The sequence below is a fragment of the Loxodonta africana genome, chromosome 26 (genome assembly GCF_030014295.1).
Source record: "Loxodonta africana isolate mLoxAfr1 chromosome 26, mLoxAfr1.hap2, whole genome shotgun sequence".
Lineage (NCBI taxonomy): Eukaryota > Metazoa > Chordata > Mammalia > Proboscidea > Elephantidae > Loxodonta > Loxodonta africana.
Genome location: NC_087367.1, coordinates 18,172,373 through 18,188,585, shown reverse-complemented (window position 1 = coordinate 18,188,585; position 16,213 = coordinate 18,172,373). Strand labels below are relative to the sequence as shown.

The 16,213-nt window shown below is 38.0% G+C and overlaps 1 protein-coding gene across 5 annotated transcripts in view; it reads left to right on the top strand.

The window, feature by feature from the left end:
- The window catches only part of PPM1B (protein phosphatase, Mg2+/Mn2+ dependent 1B), an 83,988-nt gene that overhangs the window by 30,065 nt on the left and 37,710 nt on the right, over positions 1–16,213 (top strand). The window contains exons 1-2 of one of the 5 annotated variants that reach the window (XM_023555329.2): positions 2,288–2,378; positions 13,955–14,029. The exons of 1 other annotated variant lie outside the window; for it this stretch is intronic. Coding sequence is in view for 3 of the 4 variants with exons in the window: in XM_023555328.2 (XP_023411096.1) it covers positions 2,273–2,378 (106 nt within the window). In the remaining variant the exon portion in view is untranslated. Of the gene's footprint in view, positions 1–1,297; positions 2,379–13,954; positions 14,030–16,213 lie in introns of those variants that run through there. 3 more of the 5 variants (XM_023555328.2, XM_023555331.2, XM_064277146.1) reach the window with 3 other exon arrangements.

The following is a 16,213-nucleotide window of genomic DNA, read 5'->3' as shown; positions in this document are numbered from 1 at the left end:
TTTGCTTCAAACTGCTCTCAAAAAGACAGAGAATATTACCAATGTTTCCTGAAATCTTTGTTTTGCAAATTTTATTTAAATGGCAACACTATGTATATATTTTCTAACTAGCTTTGTTCTTCACCATTGTTTTTGGGATTTATTCGTGGTAACTGATATGTTTTGACTTCCTTAGAGTATTACATTGAATTAGCATCACTGTATACCTCTGTTTTTGTATGTATGAGGCTTTCTCTAGGGTAAATATTCTCTGACAACAATTCTGCTGAAAGTTTTGTGCATCTCCACTTTATCAGGTATTACCCTTGAGGTTTCTGAGGCTGTTCTGGTTTCCGATGATCTCCTATGACCTGTTTTTCTCCTCTGGAAATTTCAGGGCTTTATCTTATATCATCTCCCCATAAAACCCGCTGTCATCGAGTCACTTCTAACTCATAATGACCGGTAGGACAGAGTAGAACTGCTCCGTTGGGTTTCCAAGGCTGAAATCTTTAGGGAAGCCGACTGCCACATCTTTTTCCCACGGGGCTGCTGGTGGGTTCTAACCACCAGCCTTTCGGTTAGCAGCTGACAGCTTCAACCACTACATCACCAGGGTGCCGTTATGTCACCACTGCTTTGAAATTTCAGTTATGGATTTTGTTGTGGGTCTACTTTGATCAATTTTGCTCAGCACTTTGAATGTTGAAACTCATGTTTTTTTTAGTTCTGGGAAACTTTCCTGAATCATTACTTTGATAAATTTCTTCTTTCGTTTTCCTCTTCTCTCTGGGATATCTGTTAGTTGGATATTGGGCACTGGAATGATTCTGAAATTTTCTTATTTTTATTCTCTTATTGAGTCTCTTTATTTTTTGGAGGAGGAAGGGTGGGAAATTCTAATTTTGGGTAGTTTTCCAACCTGATTTTCTAAACTTTTTTTGAATTTTAAAAATTGCTGTCATCATTTTTAATTTCTAAGTGCTTTCTTTGTTTCTCTGAATGTTCTTTTTTATAGCATCTTATTCTTATTTTCAGGCTCTGGTGACGCAGTGATTAAGGGCTTGGCTGCTAACCAAAAGGTTGGCTGTTGGAATCCACACCCCTTCCTTGGAAACCCTATGGGGCTGTTCTAGTCTATCCTATGGACTCGACTCCATGGCAACGAGTTCGGTTTTTTGGTTTGGTTTATTCTTATTTCATGAATACAAATACTCTTATTTCTCTTAGTAACAGTTTTTTTTTTTTCACTTTCTGCACTGTTTTTTTTTTTTTTTCTGACACCTTTTCGTTTGTCTCTTTGATTTATTCTCTTTTTCATGTTAGACATTTTCTTTCAACCTCTGGTGATCCTGGGATGCCTATTCATACTTAAGTTTGGAGGCCTATGTGAATGGACAGGAACTGTCATTAAGTAGGATGATTGTGGAGGCCTGACCATTTTGTGGAGTGTTCCTGTGTGTTAGTACTCTGTAGGTATTTTCTCTGGGACTGTTGAATTTGCCCAGATTGAAATCTAACTGTTGCTTGCCTGAGGGTTGTTAAGATTTCAGGGAGTTAAGTTGGGAAAGAAGGCTGAAGATTTCAGTATCTATTATGCAGATTTACAGCTTAATGCCCTGTTTTCAGTAAGGCTCTTTGCCCTTGCTCTCAGCTAAATCTGATGTCTCTAAATCCAGAACTATAGAGGTATAGTTCAACTTTTTCAGAGTCAACCTCCAGTCTTTTTAACGTATGTGGTGGTTTTAATACGTATAGCAAATTTTTTTTTTTAATTTTCTCTTTGAGAGGTGTGCTATATGTCCACTTCCCTTGTATCTTAACTAACTTTAATAGCTAGCTTGTAACCAATATGCAGCAGAAGTAACACTTAGTGACTCCTGAGGCCAGGTCAGAAGAGGCCATGTAGCATCTGCCAGCTTCCCTTGGGACATTCTCATTAAGGGAAATGAGCTGCCATGTAAGAAGTCTGACTATCCTGAGGTGGTCATATTGTCGTAGGTGTTCTCAGCTGGATTCCCAGCCAGCTACCAGCATCGCCTACTACTGCGATTGAGCTTTTGCATGACTTACTGCCCAAGGCAATACTGTGTGCAATAAGAGAAACCGCAAGTGAGAGCTGCTGAGTTGAGCCCTTCCTGTATTGCAGAATCACAAAATCATGAGCAAAATATGATTGTTTCAAGCCACTAAATTTTGGGATAATTTATTATGTAGCAATAATGTAGTAACCGGAATACCGGGGCAGGGTAGGGGAAAAGCAGTTGCCAAGCTGTCTTAAGAAGGTGAGGTGATGAGATCTGTAAACATACTTTCACTCACTTCTACTGTTTTCAGCCCTAGCCTGCACCCACAACTTCACAGGTGTTTGATGCTTCTAATTCCTGGGACTTTCCAAGGTACTGTGTCACAAATTGCCAGTTACCATTTGGGTATATGTTTTCCAATTCTGAAAATTGTTTTGACGTCTCATCTGCTGTCCTTTTCTCTTAGTCTTTGTTGTTTATAATTTTAATTTTTTTTAATACTTTTAGTGTGGTTTTGTAAGGGAGCAGAGAGGAATTCATGTGTTGAAGCACATGGGCACTGCTTTATACTTGGTTTTTCTCCTCCAAATTAAATATCCTTTGGAGTAAAGATTTGCCAAATGTTTTCTGTTTATGATATTTTGAGATATATTATCTACAACGCATGTTTATTTTGAGAAAAGGACATTTTGAAATTGTTTTTCATGTTGAAAGTGTACTTTTTTCTGATTATTTAGCAATGTGGGTTTACTCAGTAAATTTACCAGTGACTTTGAATATTTTTTTGTCAGTATTTGATAGTTTTTTAAAAGTTTCTTAGGGTCATTAAACAAACTGTAGTGTATCCAAAGGAATGAACTGTTGATACACACAACTTGGATGAATCTCCAGGGAATTACGCTAAATGAAAAAAAACAGTCCCAAAAGATTGCATATTGCATGATTCCATTTATATAACATTTTAAAATAAGAAATGATAGATTAGTGGTTATCTGGGGTTAGGGAGAAGGTGAGGATAGGAAGGAAGTATGTATGGTGCATGGCTATAAAAAAACAACAGAAGTGATCCTTGTCGTGACGGGAATGTTCTGTCTTGACTGTCAATATCGATATCCTGGTTGTGATGTTGTGCTGTAGTTTTGCAACTATATAGCTTCCCTATTTGGGGCAGCTGGTTAGAGGAAACACAGTGTTATCTCTTAAAAATGTACGCAAATCTGTAATTATCTCAAAATTAAGAGTTTAATTAAAAAATACGATGCTGTAAAAATAGTTTCTTAGACATCTTTATTTCAAAATTCATTATTTAAAAATTATATTCTGGTTATTGAAGTTAATATGGAATCATGTAGAAAATTTGGAAGGTATAGGACAGCATCAAAAAGAAAATGAAAACCCACAACCTTGCCAATCAAAGATAACTAACTAGGAGCTCTGGTAATGCAGTGGTTAAGCATTTGGCTGCTAACCAAAAGGTTGGTGGTTTGAATCCACCAGCTGCACCGTGGGAGAAATATGTGGAGGTCTCTTCCATAAAGATTACAGCCCTAGAAAACCCTATGGGGCAGCTCTGTTCTGTCCTGTAGGGTTGATATGAGTCGGAATGGGCTTGACAGCAACAGGTTTGGTTTTCGTTTAAACTAGGGTTCTAAATAAGCAAATACCTATTCTGTGATAAACATTTTGCCAGTTTGCCTATTAATGTTCCAGTTACAGAGAGGTATATAAAATATATGGTTCTTTTTCTAAAAGATGAGTTTAGCAATTTATTGGCAAAGGTAAATAAACCAATAGGATACACTTTAGTTAAGTTTTATGGTTGGGTATAATTTCCATCTTCTATCTTATACTTGCCTTGCTCACCATTCCAGAGCCTATCGTGGTGCTAACAGCTTTCTTTTCATTAGTGTTTTTATATCTGTAGGTATTATCTACATCTATCTATATCTTTTTCCGTTTTATTACTTTTAACCTATATGTGTCTTTACATTTAAAAATGTCTTTCTTGTATGCAGCATATAGTTGGATCTTGCTTTTTTATCCAGACTGACAGTCTCTTCCATTTCATTCAGTTGTTTAGTCTACTTATATTTAACATGATTGTTGATATGGTTAGGTTTAAATCCTCTTGCCTTTTTTTTCCTCCTCTCATCTGTGCTTGGTTCCTGTTTTTCTCTTTTTCTACCTTCTTTTGGATTAATGTAATTTTTTTATGTTTTTGTTTTATCTCCTTTGTTGACTTATTAGCTACAATTCTTTCTTTTAGTGCTTGCTTAAGGGTTTAAAGTACACATCTTTAAGTTCTCCAGTTTACCGTCATGTGATATTTTCCCCCTTCACACAACGCATAAGAATTTTAGAAGAATACTCTTCCTTTTTCCTCTCCTGACCTTTGTGATATTGCTGTCATGTATTTTACTTACAGATATTTTAAAAGTCTTTTTTCCCTTCTCTGCCTGCTTTTATGATTTTTCTATTTATCACTGGATTCTAACAATTTGATTATGATGTGCCTTGGTGTAGTTTTCTCCATGTTTCTTGTGATTGGGGTCTGAGTAGTTTTCTTGGATCTATACATGTATGTTGTTGCTGTTTGGTAGTTGCCATTGAGTTGATTCTGACTCATGGTGACCCCATGTGTTCCAGAGTAGAACTCCTCCATAAGGTTTTCTTGGCTGTAATCTTAACGGAAAGAGATCATGAGGCCTTTTCCTCAGAGGTATGTCTTGCATCCAGTGCATTTTTCATTTTGTACAATGTAGTTTTTATATCTTGAAGTTTGCTATGAGTTCTTTTATATCTTCTGTGTATCTTACATGGAGCCCTGGTGGTGCAGTGGTTAAGAGCTTGGCTGCTAACCAGGAAGTGGGCAGTTCACATCCACCAGCTGCTCTTTGGAAAACCTATGAGGCAGTCCTACTCTGACCTGTAGGGCTGCTTTGAGTCAGAACAGACTGGACGGCATTGGGTTTGGTTTTCTTTTTGGTGGGCTATGTATCTGCTTAATTTTTTGGTCATTTGGAATACAGCAGGAGTTGGGAAATTTCTTCTGTAAAGGGTCAGATACTAAATATTTTTGGCTTTATGGGCCATATTGCCTCTGTAGGGAATGCTCAGTTCTGCTGTGGCAGTGCCAATGCAGCCACGGACAATACGTAAGTGAACTTGCATGGCTATGCTGTAAGAAAACTTAATTTATAAAAATAGGCAGTGGGCTAAATTTGACAAATAAACTATAGTTTGCTGACCCCTAGAATACAATCGTAATAACTTTTTAATGTCCTTGCCTGCTTATTCTAACATGTGTATCATTTCTGGATTGGTTTTGGTTATTTGACTTTTTTATCTTTCCTTTGTTGTTAGCATGTGTATTTTTTTCTATAATTTAGACTTTTTATAGTCATTTTATTTCTCTAGTGATTTAGTGATTACCTTTATCACTATAATAAACTGAATTTCTATATCATAATGATACCTGAGAGATGAGATTAGTTACTTCTAATATTTCCCTACTTTATCTACTACCAGCTGGTTTTTATTCTTTGTTTCTCTAATAGCTTTAAACAAATCTGACCCTCTTCCTCTATGAAAGAAATTCACATGCTAATGCTACCTCTCAATTGCACTTCTTTGCTGTACCTTCCAGTGTTGTTATTTTACTTGTTAGTTATTTTACTTAATGGTGATTTGTGTTTACTGGCAGTTATTTGCTATTCATTTCTTGTTTAGCTGAAATTTTCCTATTATATTTTTCCAAAAGGGCCTAGGAGAATAAAATTGCATTTTTGTATGTTTGAAAGAATAAAAGTTTAGTTAAGAGAGAAAATACTTGTCACATTTTGCTTCCTTGAAGTCTTTGGCACTGCTCCACTTCCTTCTGCATCGCAGTTTAGGAAGACTGAGATTAGCCTGACGGATCTACTCCTCTTTTCCTCCTTTAAGTGACCTTATTTAGGTGGAGTGGAAGGACTGGAGGGATCGTATTCCCATGGGGTTCTTTATTTGCCTTTAAAGTCCAATAACTTGAATGCTTTTCCTTAACCAATACTGTAAATATGCTTTTCCTGAAGCCTTTTTAAGTGGCTGTATAATATTTCATCCTGTAGGTTGGGTTACCAACCTTGGCAGTATTGACATTTTGAACCATTACTTATTTGTTATGGAGACTGTCCAGTGCCTTGTAGGATGTTTGGCAGCATCCCTGGCCTCTACTGACTAGATTCCAGTAACAACCCCCTGCCCTCCGTTGTGACAGTCAGAATGTCTCCAGACATCGTGAAATGTCCCCTGAGGGTCAGCATAATCCCCAGTGGAGAACCACTGCTGTAGATTTGCTCCATTCTTCTATTGACGGGAATGCAAGTTATTTTTCAGTTTACGTAACACTGTAGTGAACGTTATTGTACTCAAAGGTTTTTCTTTTTTGATTTGCTATTATGGCAAATTACTGATTTCCAAATATAGACCCATTTCTCTATTCCTGTTTTGTTACAGAGGGTTATTTTTTAATATGCTGATAGAGTCTATTTGTTGGTATTTTTAATATTTTAAAATAACCAATTTTGCATGCAATTTGGGTCATTTCTTTAAGATAACGTCTCAGTAATAGAATCACTAGGCCAACAATCCAAACCAAACCCATGGCCATCGAGTCGATTCCGATTCATAGTGACCTTACAGGACAGCACAGAACTGCGCCATAGGGTTTCCAAGGAGTGGCTGGTGGATTCAAACTGCTGACCTTTTGGTTAGCAGCCTGAACTCTTAATTATTATATCATCTTGGTAATTTTAGGATGTATTTCTAAGTCACTGTAGCCTGATTGCCAGAATCACAGATGCAGAGATTTTTCCGTAGCCAGCCTAATCCTTGCTTTAGCCGACACTTGTGTTTGGAATGAGATATCTACTTAACTGAGGCTTACCTCTGACTTTTAATTTTTTAAATAAACCTGTAATTTTAGAATAATTTTAGAGTTAAAGTTACAAAGATAGTACGGCGAGTTCCCACATTCTCCTTAACCAGTTTCCTCTAATGTTATCTATTTGTCAAAACTAAGAAACCAACCCTGGCACTATCTTATTAACTGAACTTGAGACTTTTTCAGGTCTCACCAGTTTTTCCAGTCATGTCCTTTTCCAGTCCCAGGATTCAAACCAGGACACCACACTGCATTTAGTATTCTCCTTGCCTTTGGAGCACCCAAACACTTATATAACTATTTTTGACTTTAAAAAAACAAACAAAAAAAAATGCATTAGACACTAAAACCTAGCGTTTAAGGATGCGAGCTGTAGGCTGGTTTGCTTTTACTTGAACCTGACTTGCCACGTAAGTTGTATAATCCGGATACACTAGGTGTCTCAGTTTTCTCAGCTGTAAAATGAGACTATTGTGTCGTTAACCTTACTAAGTTATTAGAGTTAAATAATATAGTGCATATTAATCTGTTAGCCATAGTGTCTGGCATCTAGAACTCATACATATGTGTGTGTGCGTGCAAACCCTAGGCATTATTATTTTACTTTTTTAGTCAAAAGAACAGCATACTAGTTTTCAGAAACCCTTGGGAAGAAATCTTCTCCATGGGCCTAAGACACCCTTGACACCACCTCCTCCTTTTGATAGGAAGCAGATGGGTTTGACAGATTGTGCTATTCTTAAGCAAGGCTTGCCAAGGTCTGTGTGCCACTTCTGAGAAATGGCGTGCCAACTGTAGTGAGAGAATTTTGCTGTGTCTGGATATCCTTTGTTGAAATTTTATGACTTTCTCTAAAGATTTTTGGTCAAAGCTCTCTTTGGGAATTGTTTCCTTTTTTGAAACTTGTTTTTCTAAAAGGTAGTATTTAAATGAGTTAATGTTTGTAATAGCACTTAAAATAGTACCTGGCACATAAGCACTATAGGAATATTTGCTTAGCCCTCTGTGTTCCAAATAAGATCAAAGAATATCCTGATCAGGTGTTATAATAGTGCAGAACTAAATGAAATGATAGGCGGTAGGAGGGCCATTCACTCTATCAGATTAGTCCCCTGGTTGTCTCTGCAGCACCTTGCTTTCACACCAAGTGTCTCTGCAGTCTGCCCCATCATGTTGTTGAGACAGCTGAAGATTCCTGCCTTTGAGCAAAGCGCTAGTGAAAGTTCGAGTCGTACCTGGCATTTGTAATTATTAGGAAATAAAGGGAGAATAAAATTGTTTAAGCATTTTCTTTCTCTACATGTACTGCAATTTAAATTTCGTTGCAATTGAATGTATCCAAGTATGGTTGTTCAGGGAGAGGTGGTCATAATTTTGGTAGAACCAAGAGAGACAGCAGTAATTTTTTTTTTAAACTTCTTGTTATGGAAAATTTCAAATGTACACAAAGGGAGAGAGAATAGAATATTGAACTGCCATGCACCCATTACTCAATTTCAACAATTATTAACATAGACCCAATTAAAGATAGTATTTTTAAGTCTGGGTAAACGGCCATAACATTATTAGGCTTAACAGCAACCATTTTTATTTTTGTATGTTTTCTTTTATATGTGTAAATTTTACATTTTAAATAAGAGTACTGATATTTTTGTTTTTGTTGGTATTATGTTCTGCTATTTGCCTCTGCATATCTTTTTAAAAATCATAAGGGACAATGTTTATACAGCTTTTTACATTTTATTTTTCAGGTATTTAACTCTCCTGTCTGTATCTATCTTCCTTCTCTCCATCCTCCCAATCTATTTATATCAAACATTAATTAAAATTATGTAAATATGGTTTATGTATGAGTCATATAGAGTGCTAAGACCCTTTTTCCTTTCTCCCTAGTTAAAAATTGCCTTTTTTTTTTTTTTTTTAACTCTTGTTTGTTCTTCCTTTTCCTGAATCGTCCGTTCTGGAGGGCAGCCTCTACCTACTTTATGTGGGACTGGTCACTAAGTAGGTCTGCTGCACAGGTGTCATCCATTCACCACCAACCTCAGAATCCCATTTGCTCCTGTTATAAGTCCCTTGTCTTCCTCTTTCTTACACGCCAGTTTGGATGCGGCGTTCTCCTGTAACTGCTTAAGAAAGAGTGCTTTTTGAAGCCTTGCACACCTAAAAACTATTTATCCTTCTATTCATTTGATTGGTAGTTTGAATACAGAATTCTAGAATAGAAATAAATTTCCCTCAATCCTGAAGATATTATTCTGTTGTTTTCTGATTTCCCATATTGTTGAGAAATCTGGTGGCATTTTTATTCATATCCTTTGTATGTGATCTGTTTTTTCTCTGAAAGTTATTAGGATTTTTTTATTCCCAGGATGTTGAAATTTCACGATGAAATGCTTACATCTGGCTCTTTTTTTTAATTCATTATATTTTATAGTTCCTGAAATTCATGACTTTCTGGAAATTTCTTGAATTATTTTTGTTTTAGTTTGGGTTCTGTAGAGGAGAAAACCAGTGAGACGTATGGAGAGAAAGAGATCGAGATTTACTTCAAGGGATTTGCTCACACAATTGTGGGGCTGGCAGGTCCAAGATCCGTAGGTCGGGTAGCAGGTCAGAGACTTCGGCAGGCTTAGGTCCCAGGATCCATAGATCAGCAGCAGGCTGGACACTTCTGCAAGCTTATGTCCCAAGATATGTAGGTCAGGCAATGAGAAGAGTGCATGGGCAAAAGAGATAAAGCCTTGCCCTGGAACTGGTACCCTGAATTTGGACTTCTAGCTTCTTAAACTGTGAGAAAACAAATTTCGATTTGTTAAAGCCACCTACTTGTGGTATTTCTTTGATAGCAGCACTAAGAAACTAAGACAGAGTTTAGTACTGAGAAGTTGGGTAAATGTAGAAGGGGTTTTGGAATTGAATAATGAGTAGCATATGGAGGAATTTTGATGTGCTTGATAGTAAGGCCTTGGTTTTGTCTTGAAGAGACTGTTGGTAGAATGGTGGGCATTAAGGGCAATTCTAATGAGAAACAATTGAGAGCTATGGGTAAAGTGGCTGTTGCTGTGAAGAGAATGTGGCTAGAAATGTGGACGTTAAGTGTGCTTCTGGTGAGGCTTTAAAAGGAAATGGTGAGCATGTGATTGGACACTGGAGGGAAGACGATGCTTTTTAGGCAGTGGCAAAGAACTTGTGTGAATTACATTCAGATGTTTGGTGGAAGGTAGAACTTGTAAGTGATGAATTTGGCTGTTTGGCTGATGAGATTTCTAAGCAATATTTTAAAACAGGCAGTGTGGTTTCTCCTTGCCACTTAACAATAAAATGCGAGAGGAAAGAGACTTAAAAATGAACTGTGCAAAAGGAAACCAGAACATAAAGATTTGGAAAATTCTCTTGTACAAAATAAAGAACTGTGCCCTGGAATAACTCACCAAGGCCTTGGCTACTCATACTCAGTCTTTTGTCCAAGAGATGAAGCCTGTGACTGATGGATCTAATTAATCACCACAACAGAGATTCTGTCAGCTTAGACTGAAAGGGACAGAGATGATACAAAATGAAGAAATGATGCCTAAGCCAAACCAGACCCACTGCGGTCGAGTTGTTTCTGACTCATAGCGACCCTATAGGACAGAGTAGAACTACCCCATAGAGTTTCCGAGGAGCGCCTGGCAGATTTGAACTGCCAACCTCTTGGTTAGCAGCCGTAGCACTTAACCACTACCCCACCAGGGTTTCTGAAATGTTGCCTGCTTCCTGGAATTCTACAGGCAGGAAATGGGCCAGTGGGGCAACATGGTTGCAAATATCTGTTCTGACATCAGAACTGTTGAAGGGACTGTGCTGGTCAGGGCTGCCTCCATTTCAAAGGTTGGAACCATTACTTTCCTTTAAAAAGGTAAAACCACCTCCTGAGACTCAATGACAACTAACAATAACAAATTTTAAAGAGTCAGATCTCCACCATCTGCCAGCACTAAGAAGTTAAGACAATTTTTTGGTGATTTTCTCTTCTGTTTTTTTCTGGAATTGCTACTAGTTGAATCTTCTATTTTCTACATGGATTCTATAGTTTTCTTTTTCATTTTCTGTCTTTTACTTGTGTTTTTAATTCCAGTAGATAGTTATTTATGAAACATTTCTATGTCAGATAATTACTTCTGGAGTTTTTCTTGCCCTCTTATATATTTAACATATACATATAATAGTACATATCTTTGTGTATTTTGTGTACACCACCTGTGTATGTGCATATAGATAATGACATATATGCTTTAAAATGGAAAAGGCAGAAAATAGTATATAATGGAAAGTCTCTTTTTCATTCCAGTCTCCCAACCTCTTGATTTCTCTCTCTTCCAGCAAGTTTCCGGTTCTTATGTATACTTCAGAGATTATAAATATTTGCTTGTATTTATATGTTTGTACATATATACATATACGCACGCACACATATGTATATACTCATACACACACGTACTCCTCACTTATCGACATAGTTAGGTGCCAGAGACCATGTCATTATGCGAAAATGGAGGATGACCATATCAGATCACAAAATGGAGGATGACTACATCATTACATAACTGCCATCATAGCCAGTGTTATTCCAGCCTTACGTCTTGGTGTTCATTACTGACAGATGTGCATAGTTAATGTACAAAATAGTTGGATAGTAGATTTTTCACCTTTGTTGTAGATGCAGAATGTCAGGTGAGATAGTATGTGAGGAGTAGGTGTTTTATATATATATATATATATATATGTAAGCAAAACCATATATACTTTTGAAAAAATTTTTCTTTGAAAAATTGTAGGATATTATATTTCCACATCTTGTTTCTTCACTTAGCAATTTTTTATGAAACCGTTCCGTGTTAGTAGATGACTTCTTCATTCTCTTTTTTTACTACTCTACAATATTTCATTGTTGGCAAGTATCGTTTTATCATTAAATATGTATCATAATTCATCCTATTAAATAAAATAATCCATCTCCAATAAGGGATATTAAGATTGGTTGGTGTATTTTACTTTTGCCAACACTGCATAGTGAATAATCATTTCTTCCAGGCAGGAGTAAATCTGTAGGTGGATTCTTAGAATTTGGCTAAGAAGTATGTACAAATGTAATTTTGATAGATATTATCAAATTGTCTGTCACTGAAATTGTGCCAGGCTATACTGGTACCAGTAATACGAGTATTTTTCTGCACGATCATGCCAAGAGTGTGATTTACCAAACCTTTGATCTTTACCAATCTGATATGTGAAAGATGATACCGCATTGTAATTTTCATTTCCATTTCCCTTTTGAATCTAAGATTGGACGTAGTTTACGATCCATTTGTGTTTTCTTTGTCCAGTTTTCTATAATAGTGGTCTTTTTCTTGCTGAATTATCGTTACTTGCCGTTGAGTCAGCTCCGGACTCACGGTGACTTTATGTATAACAGAACAAAACTGCACTGCACCCTTAAAAAAATTTTTTTTTTGGTTGCCTTAAAAGCTGTCACTGGATCCCAAGTATCTACCAGACTACTGGCATGAGAATTCCACTCAGTGGCACCAAGTACTCTATGGGTGCTATGTCCATCCAGTATGGTCGAGCCGTACATACGAGACACTTACACAGTGTTGGCAAATGAAAGGCATTATTACTCATAGAAAGCAAACGATAACAGGAACAGATTGATGGTAAGCCAGCCACCCCCAACGTGTGGTCCACTTTGTGCTATAGGAGAGGGGCCCGCTTACGTCTCAGAGGGGACCTGCTTACTCTTCCCAAAAAACCGATGTCTGTTCTTAGATTGTTGGTCAGGCACGCTGTGGCTGAAGTGTCAGAAGGTGTGCTGTGTGTGGTGTAGGTGCTAGGTTCACCTCATCAGCTCAGATGTGGCATGGCTGCAGTCATTCTCTCTGTCTCTCGGTGGCCCCTTTCGCCTGGCTCTGCCCTCTTCACTGACTGGTCCAGCTCTCAACCAGCAGCTCTGGGCCAGCCCTGGGCCAGCCCCAGTTCTCAGAGCAAAAGTGTTTTGTGGGCGACCGCTGCACCAGGTCTCCCAGGCCTCTGCTGGCCTCACGCAGCCGCTCTGCTCTGCCACTGGGCCCCTCTCGGCCTCTCTTGGGCATTGGTGTTACTGGCTCAGTGTTCCTTTACGTATATACAGCTCTTTGATCTGGGTTTAGGAGATTCTCAGCTCAGGGAGCTCATGTCCAAAGGGCGCAGTCCCTTCCAGGCTCTTTTCATGAGGAGGTCCCTAAAACCGCTGTGGTATTGGCCATTTATATAGGAAAATTCCTTGTCAATTTCAGGGTAAGGGCTTTCCTACCAGGTTCGAACCTTGATCAGTCCTCATAGGCATCCTGCAAATCCAGGGTCAGAAAGGCCACATAAAGGATCCATTGCACCCCAGAAACGTTGCCCGGTCACATGCCGTCTTCACGTCCTTTGGTATGTTTGAGTGCATTGCGGTGACCATTTTGTCAGTCCATCTCACGGAGGGTTTTCCTTGTTTTGCTGACTCTACTTTACCATGCCTGATGTTCTTTTCTAGTGATCGGTCTTTCCTGGTGATGTGTCCAAAGTAAGCAAGCAGAAGTTTTGCCATCTTCACTTCTAAGGAAAACTCTGACTGTATTTCTTCTAAGACTGATTTGTTCATTTTTCTGGAAGTCCATAATATATTCAGTATTCTTTGCCAGCACCACTATTCAAAGGCATTAATTCTTCTGTCTTCCTTTTTCATTGTCCAATTTTCACATGTATGTGAGATGACTAAAAAAGACCGCAGCTGCTTTTTAACAACTTTAAAGATTTAAAGCAGTTTTTAAATCGGTTTTATTAAAAACTTTAAAGCAGATTTGTCCAGTGCAATACAATATTTGATTTCTTGACAGCTGTATCCGTGGACGTCAATGTTGATCCATGTAGAATGAAATTATTGACAGCTTCAGTTTTTTTCTCCATTTATTATGATGTTTATTGGTCCAGTTGTTACGATTTTTGTTTTCTTCATTTTCAGGCGTAAGCCGTGGTGAAGATTGTGGTCCTTGACCTTCCTCAGTGCTTCAAGTCCCGTTCACTTTCGGCAAGCAAGGTTGTGTCATCTGTGTGTTGTGGGTTCTTAATGAGACTTCCCTCAGTCCCGATGCTGAGTTATTGATACAGTCCAGCTTCTCATTAGGGAAATTAGCTTGTGATCTGAAGTGCAACTCCTAGTTCTTTTCAAATAATGTGCTGTTGCTTTACTTGATCCTTTTTTTTTTAATTAAACATATACATTTAAATAGTTTAAAGAAGCAGTTAGTTCTATAAGCCTTGTTAAGAAAAATTGAGTTCCCCAGAAGTAACCATTTTGAACTCTTACAGTTGATTCTTTTGGAATTTATCTTCACAAATTCAAATGATGTACTTCAACTGCTACTTCTTGATTTTTCAGTTTTGTTTGGGATAGGAAATATTTATTGACCTCCCATTATGCAAGTGAGATTTTGCTCTTTGTCTACACGTTCCTCCCCCCTAGCTTGCTGTCCGTCCTCACCCTTTCAAGATGGGATTACTTTTTAACTCTTGTATAACTTCTTGTTTTCTCTAAAGTTAATAACTTTTGTTCAATGTTTGATGTACTAGTCACTAATTCAATCTCAAAATATCCCCCTAGTCCAGACCAGTGCCATTCTTATTTTTGAGTTTTTGTACGAAAGCTTTTTCCGCCTCTGAAAGCTTATCAGCTCTTCTCCCTATTGCTGGTGTCCTGAAATTTTGGCTACTGTGCTTCGGTATATGTCTGTTTTCATCTGTCATGCTTGCCAAAGGGTGGGCCTTTTTAATCCTGAAACTTAGGCCCTTCACTTTGCGACTTTTCTTAAGATTATTTTTTGAAATTATTTTTTTGCTCTAGCTTGCCATGTATTTTGGCTTTTGAAGCTCCTGTGCTGCTCATCTCCCAGTTTACCATCTCTGTTTTGTACTCTAATATCTGGGAGTTTTTTTTTCAAATTTTATTTTCCCAACTTTCTCTTCTACAATTATATTTTTACTTTTCAAGAGCTCTTTTGTTCTCTGAATGTTCTTTTTTTCCTTTTCATAGCATCCTCTTATCTAATGGATTCAAAAACTTATCTTTCTGAAAGGACTTTTCGTGCTTGCTTTCTTCTTTACTCCCTTCTTTCCTTAAAAATTCTTCTCTTTCTCTTCCAGGAAGCCCTTTTCTGCTTGCTTTGGTCTCTGTCTTTGATATTAGGAAAATTCTTCCGTGTCTGACCATGGCCACCTATATTTAAAAAAAAAAAATTTTTTTTTTTTAATTTTAAATTTTAAAGTGGGTATTAAATAGCTAATTGAAGCGCTGTGCCTGTCAGTGGGATTTGTTGGCCAGGGGGTTTACTACAGGGTGATTTAGCTGGGCCTCTTTTTTGGGGGAGGGAGGGGACCTCCAGTGTTAGTACTTTTAAATCTTTCACCTAGACCTGGTGAGATTCTCTCAACTCTTCTCATTTTTTGTTTGTTATTAGGTGCTGTTGAGTTGATACTTGACTCATAGCAACTCAGTATGATAGAGTAGAACTGTCCCGTATGATTTCCTAGGCTGTAATCTTTACTGAAGCAGATCACCAGGTCTTCCCTGTGGAGCCATTGGCAGGATTCAAACTGCCAACCTTTTGGTTAGTGTTTAACCATTGGGCCACCAGGGCCACCAGGGCTTCTTAGAGGGTATAAATCTGGTTTGCCAATATTTAGAGAGCTGAGTGCCTGAAAAGGATAGTATATGTAACAGTAAGTACATAAACTTAATTCCATATTTTAAGTTTAGCCTTTTGCCCTCATCTTTGCATGATGTTCACAGTTCAGAGGCCCTGTTTTACCTTCTTCAGAAAATAAGCCTTTAGGGAATAAAGGAGCAGCATTCATTTGTTGTCATTAGGTGGTGTCCAGTCAGTTCCGACCCATACTGACCCTGTATACAACAGGGTGTGCCACTGTGTGCCCAGTCCTGTGCCATCTTCACAACCTTTTGCTGTGTTTGAGCCCGTTGTTGCAGCCACTGTGTCAGTCCATCTCGTTAAGCATCATCTTCTTTTTCTCTGACCCACTACTTTACCAAGTGTAATGTTCTTCTGTAGGGACTGGTGCCCTGCTGATAAATGTCCAGAGTACGTAGGATTGAAGTTGTGTCATCCTTGCTTCTAAGGAGCATTCTGGCTGTGCTTTTTTCAAAACAGATTTGTTTGTACTTCTGGCAGTCCCAGGTAGATTCAGTATTCTTCACCAGCACCAAATT